The 17,368-nt window shown below is 43.9% G+C and overlaps 2 protein-coding genes across 3 annotated transcripts; one reads left to right on the top strand and one right to left on the bottom strand.

The window, feature by feature from the left end:
* Positions 1 to 127: 127 nt before the first annotated feature.
* Positions 128 to 4,236, top strand: LOC6546517 (E3 ubiquitin-protein ligase MARCH6). 2 transcript variants are annotated; one of them, XM_015158003.2, is made up of 3 exons: positions 128 to 1,984; positions 2,047 to 3,471; positions 3,678 to 4,236. In XM_015158003.2, exons 1-2 carry the CDS (start codon positions 428 to 430, stop codon positions 3,460 to 3,462), a joined length of 2,973 nt encoding a protein of 990 aa, XP_015013489.1. In that variant the 5' UTR covers positions 128 to 427; the 3' UTR covers positions 3,463 to 3,471; positions 3,678 to 4,236. The 2 variants fall into 2 exon arrangements, with proteins under 2 accessions (XP_015013489.1, XP_001971270.1); XM_001971234.3 differs by lacking the exon at positions 3,678 to 4,236 and having other exon boundaries at positions 2,047 to 3,670.
* Positions 4,237 to 9,647: 5,411 nt separating this feature from the next.
* LOC6546535 (P protein) lies at positions 9,648 to 11,693 on the bottom strand. Its single transcript, XM_001971233.1, has one exon. It carries the CDS (start codon positions 11,691 to 11,693, stop codon positions 9,648 to 9,650), a length of 2,046 nt encoding a protein of 681 aa, XP_001971269.1.
* Positions 11,694 to 17,368: the final 5,675 nt, after the last annotated feature.

Genomic DNA, 17,368 nt, shown 5'->3' with positions numbered 1-17,368 from the left:
ATATATTTATTGAACAAAACTATGTAAATGTTGGGTTTCAACTTTATGAATTTGTACTCGGTGTAAATAATAAACAATTTTCCCTGCACTTATTCTATCGAACTAGGTGGCATCTCCGCTGCGAAGATTATCATAACTTTCGTGGTGTGCACACATCGGCTCAACTTTTTTGTGAAGTGGGCTCCATATTTTGTTTGTCGTAATAATATTAAAACTTTTCGATTAAAATTCAAGTGTTACACTCGCATTACGGTCCGTAGTAATCGAGTGGTTAATTGGCGTACATAAAAAGCGGGAAGAAACGGTTGAGAACCCCCGTACCCTCGGGTCAATTAGGGAAATTGCCTAGCAAATTGCGCAAATGGCCAATGGATCTTTAGATTTTCAGTCCAATTGAAGGCCAAGGATCCGGGAAAAAGTGATCAGGATGGACGACCTGTCGCAGGGCGACATATGCCGCGTGTGCAGATGCGAGGCACAGCCGGATAGGCCGCTTTTCTACCCGTGCATATGCACGGGATCGATCAAGTACATCCACCAGGACTGTCTGATGCAATGGATGCGCTACTCGCACAAGGAATACTGCGAGCTGTGCGGCTACCGCTTCAGCTTCCAGCCCATCTACGCTCCGGATATGCCGCGAGTCCTGCCGCTAAAAGATGTCCTTGTGGGACTGATGTCCGCCGTTTTGGAGGGCGCCCGCTGCTGGCTTCATTACTCTCTGGTCGGCTTGGCCTGGTTCGGAATTGTGCCGCTGTCTGCCTACAGGACCTACCGGTACCTGTTCCGGGCGAGCTCCTTTGATATGATTCTCACGCTGCCCTTCGACATATTCTCCATGGAAAACCTAGCTGCGGATGCCTTTCGCGGCTGTTTTGTTGTCACCTGCACGCTTTTGTCATTCATAGGATTGGTCTGGCTGCGCGAGCAGATCCTGCACGGCGGCGGACCCGATTGGCTGGAGCGGGACGAAGCCCCAATGCAGGCAGCGGCTGCTAATCCTGCGCCCGATCCCGTAGTTCTGAACGAAAACAACGACATCGCCGACGCCAATGAAGCGCCAGCTCCAGCTGGCAATGACAATGAAGGACAGGAAGCCCAGGCCCAGGATGCTGCTCCAGCGGCAGCAGCTCCCGTTGTGGACGCCGATGCCGATGAACAGAATTGGAATCCCATGGAGTGGGATCGGGCTGCCGAGGAGCTTACTTGGGAACGCTTGCTCGGACTCGATGGATCGCTAGTTTTTCTGGAGCACGTCTTCTGGATCATCTCGCTGAACACCATGTTCATCTTCACCTTCGCGTTTTGTCCCTACTGCGTGGGCAACTTTATCCTAAGCTCCATGGATCTTCTGCAGCCGGAGAAACCACTGCTGCACTTTCACGGCCTGATTACCACGCTGTTCGGTTACTGCTGCATTGGATTGACCCTGGTAGTGCTACACTTCTTCGCCAGGGTTTTCCGTTTGCGGCGAGTCTGCTGGTTCATTGGATTGTGCTATATTGTGGTCAAGGTGTCGCTGCTGTCGGTGTTGGAGATCGGAGTGCTCCCGCTCATTTGCGGCTGGTGGTTGGACATCTGTTCGTTGCCTCTACTGGATGCTAGCCTCAAGGATCGCAAAGCGAGTTTTAAGGCTGCTCCGGGAACCTCACTTTTTGTCCACTGGATGTTTGGCATGGTCTACGTGTACTACTTCGCTGCTTTTATATCGCTGTTGCGTGAGGTTCTGCGACCGGGAGTGCTCTGGATATTCCGTAATGTCAACGATCCTGACTTCAGTCCCATCCAGGAAATGATCCACGTACCGATTGTGAGACACATCCGGCGGCTGGTCGCTTCAGCTATGATCTTTGGATTTGCTGTGCTCCTAATGCTTTGGCTGCCCATTAGAATTCTGCAGGTGGCTTGGCCGAACTTCTTGCCATATGCACTTAGTGGCGATGCAGAGGTCAACGATCTTAGCCTGCAACTGCTGCTTTTACAGGTAAGTTACACAACCACTTATTTGAATAACTTAAGCGACTAACAATAAAATCGCCATTCTAGATCGTCTTGCCGGGCTTCTTTGAGCAGACCCAAACACGCATCTGGCTGAAGGGCTTGCTACGTATTTGGTGCACAGCAGTTGCCTGGTTGCTGGGCATTCGAAGCTACCTGCTTCCAGCACCAGAGCCAGAACCTGAGAGTCCCGCTCCTGGCGAAGAAAACGTGGAGAATGCCGCGGGGGAGAATGGAAACCAGGAAGGCGAGGCAGCGGAAGCTGGAGCGGCAGCCCAACCGCCACCACCACCACCACCGCCACCACCAGTGGAACCGGCGCCTGCACCACGAAACCTGGCCGCCGCACATCAGGCCATCATGCAGCGGGATGCACCCGTGGGATTCCAGCCGTACGACAAACCATCGCTGTTCGCTTTCCGTTTGTGTGCCCTGTTGGCACTTATGTGCTTGTCCATCGTTTGTGCTGCCATGTTAACGCTGACGGTTCCGGTCTACATTGGTCGGCGGCTGATGATGCTCTGGAGTGGCCAGCCGGTAGAAAAGACAGCGGGTGCGGCAGCCGCAGCAGGAGCGGTAGGAGTGGCTGAAAATCTAGCTCCAATCGATCCGGAGGGAGCCAGAAAGAACGAGCGCCTACTGCGCTCGCATGAGCTGTACACCGCTGAGATTGGAGGCTACCTGTGCTTGATTGTCTGCCGGGGAGTAGCAGTGGTCGTCACCCTGCTGCCACAAGGCCGAGCGGCTGTTGTCAACAAACTAAAGCACTGGGCCCGAGTGGCATTGCAATATGCCCTGCCCGTTCTAACACTCCTGGGAATCTTTGTGCTTGTTCCATTGCTCTTTGGATTGCTGCTCGAGTTGGTGGTGGTCATTCCCCTACGCGTTCCTTTGCGCAAGACACCCATCCACTTCCTATGGCAGGATTGGGCGCTGGGAGTGCTCTACAGCAAGATAGCCATCGCCCTGACTCTAATGGGTCCGGACTGGCACTTAAAGCGGGCATTGGAACGAGCCTACATGGACGGATTGCGTGATTTCGACTTGAAGTTTGTGATGCGGGACTTGGCTGTGCCGGTCGTTACTACCTTTGGCCTGGCCCTGGCCATTCCCTATGTCATGGCCCATATGATGTTCCCGATTTTCCTAGCCGACGCTTATGCGCGACATGCTGTCGCCAGGCTCGTGTATCCTGTAAGCTTCATTGTGGTGGGCAGCATATGCTTCCTTTTGTTCCAGATCAAGCAGCTGAAGAAGCTCTACCTGTCCATCAAGGTGGATAAGTATCTGGTGGGTCAGAGGCTGGTCAACTATGAGCACCGCAAAAAGCAGCAGCAGCAACAACAGCAGGAGGAGGAGGAGCAACAGCGGGCGGCCCGAGAATTGAAGGAGAACCAGGAGAGAGATCGTGAACGAGAGCGGGAACAGTTGGCCCAGGAGCAGGAGTTGGCTGAACTTCTGTAACGAGACCAGGTGCGAATCGTAGGCTTTTCAGGCTCTTATATGTGCGACAGGTGGGGAATCAATAAATTATCAGCTCATGCAGGCTATTAGGTTTTGTAAACGGCAATTTATCTTGTAAAAATCTTATTGTTACATTTTTGACATTTTATTGAAAATTATGGCTATTTTGTGTTTTTATCTTACGCAATTAAAGCATGTCCAATTTCTATTTGAAGATTTTTATTTCCACCCGACAAGGAGAAGGACGTCACTAGAAGATGTTGAAGTATCTGTGCTTTTTCGTCGTGGAGATGCTCCTGCTGCTAATATATCTCTGTTTAGTATCTATTGCTCTGCCAAAACGGAAGGATTTGGATATTTTCGAGTGAAATAAGCCTATTTTGTTCTAGCTTCGCCCCTTTTCCCCGCTTACCTATCTTGCGTTATATGATTAATTTGTTGTTAAATTCTTACGCTATACCGTTTAGAGATCCTAAGTTGTATGATATTTTGACTCTCGCCGCATCCCCACTCACATAGGTAATTAGTGGGCTGCGATTAAACCTTGTATTAGAGCTGAATGCAGAAACTACATCTGAGAATTGTCAACAGAAACTTTAGAAAAACCCCGAAATAAACCAAATCCAAAATGGTAAAAGTGGTGAAAAATTAATGGATAGTGTTATAGAAATCTGAACATTTTCGAGCTAGCTTTACGAACTGTAAAAAAATATATATGTAACATTATAAATATAACTGATTTAAAATTAATTAATAAATTTAACTTTAAACTTCAGAAGAGCATGTGAAATGATTTCAGATGGGGACACTTTCTTGGAAAATGACTGTTCAAAGCATCCGTTGTGCCAGGACGAAAGGCACAAGAAATATGTACAGACAATTAATCAACGTCCAAACATATTAAATGAAGCACCATAATGTAAGTGGAGTCAATGGATGAGCGGTTCACTGAAGTGAGCTAATCATTGAATTCCTTCTGAGTTGTCGAGCTGTGAGGGGCGATGTCAATCATACGCCCTGTGTGCCAGCAGCATTTGACAGAAACGAGTCTCGCCCACGGCATACGGGGCGTATGGGGCGTATGGGGGATGACCAGTCGACAGCAGGGGGATTCCAGGAAGTCCCCTCGAAAATGCCTGATAAAAAAAGCTGAAAAGTTGTTCGTTTCCACCCGAAAAAGTTTCGGCTGTTGCGATTTTGTTGTGCGACAAATAGAATAGAAAATAGAACTAGGAAACTTTTCAATGTTTGTAACTTAAATTGTTTTGTGGTCTGACATGGCCACGACTGCTCCATCCCACGCAGAAAGGCAAGTGGCTTATGTGCCGTGGCTATTAAAATGTATGACAGGTCCGCATCCCAGACTGAATTTACCCCACCCAAGAATTTACCAAATTAAACACTTACCAAACTTACAGATGGCCGAGTCGCAGAGATAAACAAACAATAAAGCGAAATCAAATAATTTGCATTATGTCAAAGTTGAAAGTTGCTGAAACATTTTCCCTGCCAGCGCGTGCTTAAGTAGAGAGCCAAGCCGAATGGGAATACGGCATTTTAAAGTTGACAAACTTTGGCGCGTGTTGGAGTGACCCATGGCGGGATCGGGATAGTGGATGCCTCGACGAGATTTCGTCCTCCTGCTCCCAGGAAGCGAAGGGCTTACGTTGCGGTTCATTGAACCAGTCACTAGATACGAGTTTGTAAAATGGAATAAATTCCCCTTACGCACCGCATTGATTGACTTGAATAACTTGTTTCGGGGCAGCTCCTTAAAGGGAAATTTACGAGTATCTATAAACATTTACTAAACATTTATTTATAAGTTCTTACGTGTTATTAAATATTCAAACCCATGTTAAATACGCTGAATACCCAGTGCATTTTTGTATAAACATTGAGATGAACATATTTTGTGCGTATGCTTTGAAATATGTGAAGCTGCTTGATTGGAGCCCAAAGGAAATAGTTCATTAAGTTGAATGGCTGTAGCTCGAGGCACTTTTAATTGGATTTCCAACTATGCGAGTGCATTGCATCGAGGATAAGATGCAGCGAGCATTCCCGCCGTGCCTCCATAAATCAATAGTCATCTCCATTCCATCCTGTCAGTGGGCCATTAATAAAATCGTACATAATTCAAAACATTTTCCTGGCTGACAGGGATCAAAACAATGCAATTTTATGGCTCTATTACAACACCATAAAAGTCAAAATTACAAGCTGATGGTATTCGTTGGGCTTGGTCCAGTCTCTTAGTAAGCGTAAACGGATTTGCAGCTTAAAGCTGTTGCCACATTAATGCTCCTTTTTTTGGGGGGGACAGAAATTCCGGAAGGACCACATAAAATGCCACAAAATGCCAGCAGCCAGACAAATAAAGTTTTGAAAGTGCCACTGGTTGGGAAACAAAATTGTCGCCACTCCAGTGGAAAACACAACACAGCACTTGCCAACTGCTGCCTATCAATTTATTTAGAATTTCATTTGAATAATTAAAGAGTCTCGCTTTCGGCCATCAGCCATCTCTATTGGGGCATGGTGCAAAGGGGGAATATGATTTGATTACTTTTAATAATGTAAACAGTAAATGTCGAGCTGTGGCCAATTTGAAATGTGGCTGTGCTGGAAATTGCATTAGTGTTTTCCATTTTTGCTCATTTGGCCTTTAGCTCCCTTCTGCTAGATTTAATTTCCGCAGAACTCTTTTAATTATCACTTATTAAGTGTTTTGGTTCCATTTGATTACAAATTAATTACAAATGTAAAAAGTTGCTTTGTGTTTGCAATTCTGATTAAGCTTATTTGTTGTTGGATTAGCTTTCATTCATTGCGATTGTTTATTTATTATGTTGATGACTCTTACCCTAATTTGCACTCGGATTTCCGTGGGTAATTTTTAATTGACGCTCCCAAGCCATCACATTTATTTTCCTGCCTCCCACATGGCAACATTAGGCAATCGCAGAAGTTGCGAAAGCTAAAAATACACATTCGTATGAGGATTTCAGTCACTCTTGTCAACAATGCTTGTAAAAAGGCATTCTTAATGTCTTTCGCTTTTTCCCCTTGAACTGAGGAAAACAGGAAGACTGAACTGAGCGCTGTTGTTGCTGAAAATTAACAACTTCATATGTCAGCCGTGAAGGAGGGGTAGGCATTCATGTAGATATGTATGGACAGCGTGGGAGCTGCTTACGCGGCTTTATCATGTGTGGCGCATCACGGGGCGTATGCGTAATGTGGCAGGGCGGGCCTTAAAGCCGAGTTCATTTGCATGAATTGCTCGCAGTTTATTATTGTTGTCGCTGCCACTTGAGGCTCTTATCAAGCATAACCAACACTTCATAAATTGTCTAAAATTAGCCATAAAACAAAGCAAACAACTCGTGCAAGTTGTTGTTGCCACGGTTGCAACAGCCTCAAGAGTGTAGCAACCTGCCCTTCCACCCACTTGACACCCGCTTTAAGCTTGTTATGCTTTATTATAGCCATCATATCCACCCGGAAACCCTCCTGCAAATCCCACGGACGTGGCAACTATACATAGATATATATATATCAGGGTGCGAGCATCGGTGTCCATAGAATGGGTATCAAAATATGTCTGTTCTGGTTGCCACACTCGCTCGTCGCTGAAGTAACCTTTTGATTTCCGTTGCCATAATTTATTATTTCTGCCAGCGCAAATAAAATAATTTGGATAAAAGCATCGCCAGGGGAAACACGAGAATGGTCAGTCCTAAAAAACAGAAAATAGTTAACCACCGCAGAACGAAAACAAAAACAGGAAAGGCGGAAGTCCGATAGGTCACTAGTTGACTTCCCTGACACTTCTTAAATAATCCATATAATAAGTGAAATCTACTGCTTAAGAATTCTTTTCTCCCAAAAGTTTTGGCCTTAATCTTTTTTGACATTAGCACAAAGAGGAAACACTTGTAAGCAATAAACAGTAGATAAACTTTATATCAGAAAAATCTTTATTCTAATTTTTAACGACGATTTTATTAGCAACGAAAAACTTTTGAGCTGCAAGGGAATAATAAGCAGTAATCAAACATTCCTCTTTTTTAGAAGTTTCTAATTTTTGCATATCTCTCTACATCATTAATATACCTCAGTTTCCAGAAGGGAAGGCGGTTTACCGATAAAGGAAGGGGACTTGGAAAAGCTGAATACCCAGGCGTATTTATTTGCTTTCTGGGCTCAGGCCAACCACAACAATAGACTAAAAAAGAGACCAACCCAAGTTTTAACGCCACCTTAAAGATACATAAAAAGTACATCCGCATCGGACTTAGTCCGGGTTAAAGTTTGAGTTCGGGGTGCTCCTTTTTATGGCCAGCAGCCAACAGCCAACAGCCGTTGGCAGCGTTGGCTGATTGAGCGTGAAGTTGTAAAACTTAAGGAGTGCTAAGTGCCCGTGGTGGCACTGCTACTCCTCGCCGGGATTACGGCCAATAAAGCACGCATGTCGGCGCCAGGACTCGACTGGGCCAAAAAATTAAATATGCCTCACAGAATGGGGCATTAGAAAGGTGTGCCCGTGGACAGTGGATGGTGTCCACCGCAGTGGATGGGGCAGATTTATGAGCTGGTTGGGATCGGGTGAGTGGCTACTAGATGGAGAGATTAACCCGTCTTACGAGCCACTTGTTTCGCAACCTTGTAGACTCATTTTTAGTTGGCCATTATTTAGGTTGGCTAATGGGGAAACTGAGAGAAGGGTAAAGGAAACCCATGTTCCTTCGGGGACATTCTAGGGATTTAAAAGCTAAAGCTGTAGGCTCAACCTTCCAGTTTTAAAAACAAAGAAAAGACATGAATTGTAACCACAAATAAATGCCTTTCATAAGTAATTCACTTCACTTGACTGTTAAGGATCATTTGGGATTTTTCTGATATCTTCACAAACCGCAAGCTACACATTGTGCCAGCTTTTCAGTTTTTCTCTGGCCACAATATTAAATTGCTGATATGAATAAATGCCAAATAATAAACTAAGTCATCTAAACAACATCTGCTTGATATGGCCGAAGACTGATGTTTCATATACCCATTTCTCGATGCCCAACTGGACTTATTTGTGCCAATCAAATGAAGCTGCATAAGCATCGCATGTAAGCTCAATATGTAAATTCACAAATACAACACTCGAATGAATTTTTTGTGCGGCATGCAATAAATGCTAAAGCCATACTACATACCACCCAGTAGAAATGCAGTCAAATTATTCGCCAATCGGAAAAAAAGGAGCAGCTCAATAAGGGTTCCGTTCCAGATGTTTTTCGTTATTATTGCGACTGGGTCACGCACTTTTTGCTCGATTTTAGTCCTGGACAAAGCGACGCCTCTGCGAAAGCCATAAAATTCGAACACATACAGCGCGTTTTCGCCGAATTGTCTGGCGTCTGGGTGCTAGCATACTTTTTATGCAAAACGAATCAAAATCCAATTATAAACCGAGAGCGTGTGTGTTAGCCGAGTGTTAGGAGGGCAAGGGGGGCTCTACGCAGGGGGTCCAAAGGACCCAGCATCGCCAACTGCATCGCAAAACCCAACAACAACACTTGGTCAGGCGGTAATGAAAAATTCAATTTGGTAAACAAAAGACGCCAGCGAAAACGCGATATAATATAGATGCGCCCATATGTGCGTGCAAATGCATCGATACGCGTTTATGCACTGAGCAAAAGATTCAGTATTGTCTTTTTTAAATACAATTCGAATGTGGTCATGAGGAATTTGTTCAATATCCACACACTCCTTCATTACGTATAAATGGAGTCATATGGGGATCATACAGGTAAAAAAGCGAGTGTTGGCAAATGGCTTCGTAGTACTGGTTCTTCTCAGTGCATGTGTGTATGTCCTGTACTCACGCGTTTTCCAGGCGCCAAAACCTGATGGCTCCTCTGACTGGGAAACAATGAAACTCATTTGCATTTGCCCCGCTCGCCGGAAAATGTTGTTTTCCCCCAAACGGCAATTTCAATGGTTTCAGCAAATATTTGAGGTGCCAGCAGTTAGCGGCTAACAAATTTGGCAGAAAATATTAGTAAGCTACAAATATATCTTCAAAATGTGTATAAACTTTGTATTTGGTATTTTGCACAATAATAGGATATTATTATAAACAGAGCAATAACACAAAAGTTAAAAATTAAAGTTAGGAATGTAAGCTAATGCCAGGCAAAGATTGAGTGGGCAATAATTAGGAAAATCGAGCAGATGACAACGGTGAAGAGCATAATGCGGAAACCGACCACAAAGAATGACTGGAAGGTGATCTTGTAGCCATAAGCTCTGCCCACCACCGAGACGAACTCGTTGGCCAAGGAGCCCAAGAGGGTGCCATTGGCTCCGTAGCTGGTGCCCATGCTCGTGGCCCAGATGAGGGGCAGTAGGCGTATCTGCACCTCATCATGGATGACCATGTCAGTGCAGAGTTTCACCATGATGGGGGCCACCGCCGCATTGTGGATGAAGGCGGAGAGCAGGGCTGAAAGCCAGAGGATCAGGAGCATGCCAACCATGGTCTGGTATGACTCGTCCACTCGGACGATCAGAGACACCACCAAATAGCCCATCCAGTGGATGAGGCCCAGTTCGTCAACGACCGCGGTGAAGATGAAGAGAGAGGCGAGTAGCAGCATTGTGCCCCAATTGACCTTGGCCAAGACCTGGATGAGATCCTTCGGATTCATCATGATTAGCAGCAGGAAGGCGGCCAGAATGGATATCCAGCCCAGAGAGGCACCGGGAATGGTCCAGGGAATCGATTGCAGAATGAAGCAAAAGGCGGCAAAGCCCAGGGCCAGAAAGGATTGCACCAGCAGCATCTTCTTGCGTACCCAATTGCTCGCCTCCAAGGTTGCCAGGATCACGAAGTAGCTGTCTGCCGGAGGGAGCACCGTGCTCCTTGGCTGCCTTCTCAGCTCGGCAATCCTCAGCTGAATATCGAAGGAGGGCCTGGCATTTCCTCGCCGCTTATTTGCTAGCTCCACCTGATTGTCGTCCAGGATGTAGATCTTCTTACTCATTGTCCAGTAAAACAGGCAAAAGGTGGACGCCAGGCAGATCAAAGCAATCGGGAGCATGAAGAGCGAAAAGCGAACGAAATTCAGGCCGGCGGATTCCACCATCTTATTGGTCGCTATGATAGTATTGGGTGGCCCACTAATTGGGGTAATAGAGCCTCCGATATTTGCATAAATTGCTACGATGATGAGGACCAAGGTGGTTCTCAAGCCCATCGCCTCGCACAATCGTATGACGGATGGGCAGAAGAGAAGCACCACAGTGGCATTGTCCACGAAAGTGGAGGTCATGGCAACCAACGCGCCCAAAAGGGCGATCAGCACCCAGGCATGGCCCTTGGAGATACGATAGGCCACCACGGCCAGGTAGTCAAACAACCCGGTATCCGCCATGCGCGATGTCATTATCATATTGCCCAGCAGGATCATCATGGTCTCCCAGTCCACCCAACTCACTATCTTTTCTAGAGTGGGTCTATCGCCCAAAACGGTGAGAAGGGCCAAGGACAAAGATGTTATCAGCAAGGTGTTTAGAATACGATCCGCAGAGTCCCAGATGATAATAGCATAGAGGCCGACGATCAGAAAGGCGGCATACAGTATACCCAAGCCGGTCTCCAACGGAGTGTTGTCCACCGTCAAGAGCAGACCCACCGGATCCCTACTCATGCTCTCGAATGAAATCACCGCCTGCGCCATGGCCCAGTCATAGGAGGAGTTCACCAGATCACGATCAGATTGCAAAGTGCGCTGGATCAAGGACCTTTCATGGTGCCATCCTGAAATCGAGAACTGAAAAACTCTGTGCACCTGAAGGTACTTCGTTTTATCCGTGTACATATACACCATCCACATGCCTGTGCGCAAAAAGCTCCGATTCATCCACCGATCGCGCCACTCCAATCGAACTCCAACGGCCGAAAAGTTGGTTGTCTTAACTCTGTGGTTCGTCAGATACGTGTTAATGGCCCCATTCAGTTGTATCCCCACGGCGTCCTGCTTCAGCTCAACATCCCTGAAGGCCGTCTTATTGGGCAGCACGGTGACCATCGACTTGGTGAGCTCCTCAGGCTTGTAGATAAACAGGATGATGGTGCATACGGTCCAGAGCAACAGCAGAATGGTCAGGTTGATTATGTGAAACACATAACCAGTGGTCCTGCGATATTTCTGTATGATTGGGTTCATGGTCCATATGGGTCAAAGTTACTTCGAGAATGCAGTAATATTAACATTTGAAGGATAAGTCAAACGCCAGTTTCAGTTTCCTGATACGAAATATAGTTTTTAGGGTTCAGCCAAAGACACTAGAATAATAAGATGCGTAACGCCATACGATTTTTTTGCACACGATTTTTTCGGGCTGGCTCTAGAGCTGGCTCCAGGCCCTCTTTACAATAATTATATATTGTATTTTAAATATTTCTTATGAATAAATATTTTAAAATAAATATTATAACATTTCAAACAATTGTATGAATAACATTTGCCCGGTTATTTGTTCAAGAGGGATGCCAATTTGATCTTGCAAGTAATCACACTTAAGAACACATACACTACACTCACTGCTCGACCGGTAAGAGAGATTACTTGAACTATTTTGCAACTCTAAATTAGAAGACATGCCTTACAGTCTTCACTAGAACTAGTTGGGAATTATAGGGCTGCAAGGAAATATTTTCCCTAAGCAAATATTGAAAGCGGCAATAACTATGTGTTCCGACAACAAGTTAAACATTCTTCAGGCTTTAATTAAGACAATTTTTACTACTTGGTGCAAGTACCACGTACACTACATACATATGTACATGCATACATACATACATACATACATACATACATACATACATACATACATACATACATACATACATACATACATACATACATACATACATACATACATACACACACACACATACATACATACATACATACATACATACATACATACATACATACATACATACATACATACATACATACATACATACATACATAAACCGGTACATACACTACACATACACAAAATAAGATTACTTGAAATATTTTGTGACTCTAAATTAGAAGACATGCCTTACAGTCTCAACTAGAACTAGTTGGGAATTATAGGGCTACAAGAAAATATGTTTACTCTGGCAACCGAGTAGTTTTATCATTTAACAGTTCCATCTGACCTTTTCATACATGACAAAAACTACTCCATAGAATCGGAAAACTAAAGGGACCATCTGATCTTTTTTTTAATATCTGCAAAATACACATTAAAGTTTTTGAAAATATTTTTAAAAATAATAAAAAAATAATAAAACAATTTATTGTAGAGCAATGCATTAAGTGCACAAATGAAAGTAGCGATTTCTCATTATGGTTTCACTCAAATAATGACTGTTATGTGCATAAAATTGATACATATTTTAAACAAAATTATAAAAGTTTTCCTTTTTAAGCATTGCAAGTGGACTGTGACAACTGATAAACAAAAAAAGCAAGCAAAACTCAGCATTCAATCTCAAATATGAAAAGTTAGTGACGACTAAAAATAAATATATACATATCATATATACATATATATACATATACAGTGTCTTTCAGCCTTCAATAGGCCAGTTTAATGGCTCGTAATTATAATTCGTTTGATTAGCGATTTTCTTTGCCATTTCTATTTGCGCTTTCCGTTCAAGAAATTGTGGCAACATCAGTTGACCGCTGAGCATGTTTGTGAAAAGTGGTCTGGCTAACTTAATAAGGGATCTCAAGTTCTTTATGGCTATTTGCATGTGGCTACTGTGTACCCACAAACTTGGAAAAATGCAAAGGGAAAACTTGGCTTCAGTGTAAGTAGGCCAAAGTAGGTGAAAGCCATTTTCCCAGCTGACCATCAAAAATGTAGCCATGATGTGTGGCAAAGCGGGGTGGAAAAGCAGAACATGTTGCATTGCTAACTTTTTAATAACGCCGCAAAATGGACGGAGAATGGAAAATCCGACATAAAGCCACAACATGGGATTGCCATATGGAAATGGACAAAACAGTATTTGATGCATGACAAATCTGGGAAAATGGTTGTTTGTTTTCTATATACATAGTACGAGTATATGCTGAGCAACTTTGCTGGCCAAACAAACAATGGGTGTCATTCAAGAGGTGTATTCAAGCGGGAAAAGTTCTGAAAATATGCAGATTATGAACATGAGGTGGGCAAAAATATCTTCAATACTTTCAGCAACTTCACTTGAATCTTTCGCCATCAAGCTGGGTAATTTATCGTTTTTTCCTGCCCCGACGGGACTTATAATCCACTTTAGTCTTCCCCACAATTTGTCGCCATCCACGTTAGTCTAAATCAGCTCTTTCAATCTGGTCGCTGCACGTGCCACAGATGCTCGTATGTGAAATACCACACCCCTGATGCCCCGGCAATCTGCAACAATTTCCCCACTTCATTCACTCTGTATTTCCAATTTTGAATTCCCACAAGTGGCCTAACAGCAACTTTAAATGGCAGCGTGGTTAATTGGAAACGAAGTGCAATGCAGACTGTCTGAGATGAGCTTCAAATAGCAGCGGGCGTAATGGAAATGGCCACCCACCCATGCAGGTGTAGGTTGCCTAGGCAATTAAATAGGATTTCCACATGCCGTAGCACAGCACATAAATTTATATTACCGAGAACGAGGTCTGAATTGTTTTGACAGAAGCCGAAGTGTTCTCCTCTTTTTCTAAGGGATAATGGCCAATCTAGTGCGGCATAGGATACATCATATTCAAGGCTAAAATCTATATGTTACTGGAATGGATATTAGCTAGCTGGAGAACATCGTCAACAGGACAAGCGGCCTAAAGAATAATTTAGCTTTAATTCAGCTTCTGGTTCCTTAATTAACCCATGCTCTAATCTGAATTCAGCCCAGTTCAGGTGACTACAAAACTTATTCACTACATTTTATGACTCTATTTTATGGAATTTTTGTTTTCGCAGCTTTACGTCCGAGGGCTATGTTTTCCCTGCACCACCCACCGATGTGGCTGCCTAATTAGTCAAATGGGGGAGTAGAGTGTGATGCCTGTTGCCAAATATTCTGACCCCAAGCATCGCACAAGTGTTGTCACCCCAGTGTTTTAGCCAAATGTCGACAGCTGGCAAAGCAAACCCAAAACGAGTCCGAAACGAGACTAGAGCACCTAAACCCCGAAAAACCAGACGACTGTCGGGTCGACACTTTGACAGTTGTCCTGTCGCTCGAATTTCGCACAGGTCACGCCCACCTTAGTGTGTGTGTGCGTGTGTGTGTGTACACTGCGAATATAATCCGTATAGTCATGCAGAGCAAACGATGACGAATACTCTCTCAAAGGGAGTTTTATGAATTGCTTGCACATATACCATAGTAAAGGTCTACTCAATTATTCTTAACAATAAACAATAATCAATAAGAATCAGTAACATACGGAAATGAAATATTCTGTTTTAATTGATTAAGTTTGGAAATAGTCCGTGTGGAAGGTTAGGGTATCCTGGACTCTGCCCTCTGACGTTGCCTTTTGCCATCGATTATGTGTTTCCGAAGGCCTCTTCTGGGTAAGGTGGCCAAAGTATCAACTGAACGCGGTGTGGATGGTCGCCAGAATGGCTTAGGCTCCCATCCAGGAGCTCATTACTAAATACCATCGATGCAGCGGCAGCAGCTGCTGTTAAACGCCTTTGAAGTCGACGGCTCAGCAGCCAAAGGTATGCCAAGACCCACGGATTCAGGGATCCAGGGATCCCTGATGAATGAATGGTTATGGTTTCGGCGGCGTAAGTGGGCTTACTTGAATTTATTGTGGGAAGTGCAGGCGCCCAGAGCTTCATGAGACTGGGATCAAAAACCATAATTTACTTGATTTCCCTTTCGTTTCGCGAAAGTTCAAATTGTCTGGAATTAGTGGGCGAAATGGCGGGGATTATTGTACAAAGCTGACTCCCTCCGCTAATTGCCATCCAGTGGCATTAGCTAATGAAAAGTTTGCCAATTCGGGCGAAAACGAGATAAAGGAGCTGAGTCCGTTCGCCCGTAAACTTATTTGATTTTCGCAAGCGTGGAAATCCCACCTACATTCCCGATTGGCAAAGTTCAGATTGATATATCGCCGCAGTAAATTGTTAAAAATTCAATAGAAAATTGGTTCACTCAGCTCCAAACATATGGCCTTGCTGAAATTCTGAAAAACTCCAATATTCGCAGACTGATTTATGAGCGCATGTGAGCAAAAGTTGGGCGGCAAAACTTTTCTGCCCGCATTATAAAGATGTTAATCCCAGGGACAAGTGCTCCTCCCGCCCGCAGGATTGTGCCTCCTCACTCTGAGTTATCCTGACGTCAGCCTGGCCAGAACAATGGAAAAGCAGAACGAGCTAACGAACTCTTCAACAAGTGCTCATGAATGCAAATTGTTATTATGTAGTTGCGGCCATTATATATGTGTAAATATATCTCTTACTTATACGATGTGGATTATGAAAATAGGAACGGTCATTTGCATAATTGATTTTAAAAATACGAGCAGGATACCCGGAATAGAAGTGCAGCTCTAGCTGTCCTTTAATTGAAAAATAATATGTACTGACTGAAGAGGAGCAAGGAGTGGGGTGATTCAATGTAGTCCTGCCGCTTTCCCAGTCCTCATCCTCATCCGTCGATATGCTTGAGCTGCTCCTTCCGCAGGCCACCTTCTTGTGGACACATGGCATTTTATATATCCTGCCTGCGGTGATATTTCCATTTGGAGGGGGAAAAGTGGTCGGAAAATCGGTAGGAGGAAAAGCGCTTCGGCTGCCCTGTGAAAAGTTAATGATGTTGCCAGCTAGCTGGGAGCACACATCCTTCAACATTTACGTTTGTAATTAAATTTTGTAACAACTGGCAGGCATTCGCCAGTAATTGCATTTACCAGTTACATATAGACACGTGCTCAATTTGGGCCCTTTTAATATGCAATTAAACGGTTATCGTAGGCCCTCCTGTCCAGAAATGGCCATCAAAAGCGAGTTTCATCTTTCTGCGAAAGGTAATCTTGGGTTCTGCAGATAATCATTAACTTTTATATAGTTTTGCGGGTGTTAGGGTAACCCAAGTGCTTATAGGACCTTGCCATCGAATTACCCTTTTATGAGTTTTTTTTTTATAATAATTTGTATATATTAAAGAACGCGCAGAGTGTATTACTCACTTCAATTATGCGCTTGTTTCGCAGATGCCATTTATCCCGACAGCCATAATTCGATTTGCTCCATTTGTTTAATAAAATATTACAAAGTAATGCCGCACGTCACTCGATGGGCACAACAAAGGGCTCGTTAAGAGCACGTTGCCTGATTAACTCGGCGGTTAAAATTAAAAAAATAAAACGAATATTTAACACGTGCGGCATATTACAGTGCGAATCATTTTTCCTGAAGTGCGAGCTGCTTTTGTTGATTTGGTTTCTGACTCTGTTGTTTGTGTTTTCCACCAACCACAAAATTAAATGTGGAGATGCTGCGCTGATTAAATAAGCAAAAATTATACATTCATATTTGTGTTTCAGACAGTTATGGAAATGGTCGATAGACAGCTAATGCAAACAATAAAAGGCCGTAATTTGGCTTATAATGATTAACCAATTGATTTTTACAGCTGGTAATCCAATAATTGGCATTTCCCTAATTGCATAGTGTACACGCCAGTATCACAATATAAAGTAATTTGAATCGAAACTTAATTAACTATTTAATTGAAAATTAAATTAATACTACTAGGAATTGGCATTTCTCTCATTTTCTAAATTAAATGGCTCGATTCCCGAGTTTTAAGTGACCCTTTTCAGGCTCAAACAAAAAT

Source organism: Drosophila erecta, unplaced genomic scaffold (genome assembly GCF_003286155.1).
Source record: "Drosophila erecta strain 14021-0224.00,06,07 unplaced genomic scaffold, DereRS2 tig00000021-arrow-pilon, whole genome shotgun sequence".
Taxonomy (NCBI): Eukaryota; Metazoa; Arthropoda; class Insecta; order Diptera; family Drosophilidae; genus Drosophila; species Drosophila erecta.
The sequence above is the reverse complement of the archived record's forward strand: the minus strand, read 5'-3'. Positions and strand labels throughout refer to the sequence as shown.

Coding starts and splice junctions, on each gene's coding strand:
- LOC6546517 (XM_015158003.2), top strand. CDS start 428: ATGGACGACCTGTCGCAGGGCGACATATGCCGCGTGTGCAGATGCGAG. Junction 1,985..2,046: donor TGCAACTGCTGCTTTTACAG/GTAAGTTACACA, acceptor TCGCCATTCTAG/ATCGTCTTGCCGGGCTTCTT.
- LOC6546535 (XM_001971233.1), bottom strand. CDS start 11,693: ATGAACCCAATCATACAGAAATATCGCAGGACCACTGGTTATGTGTTT.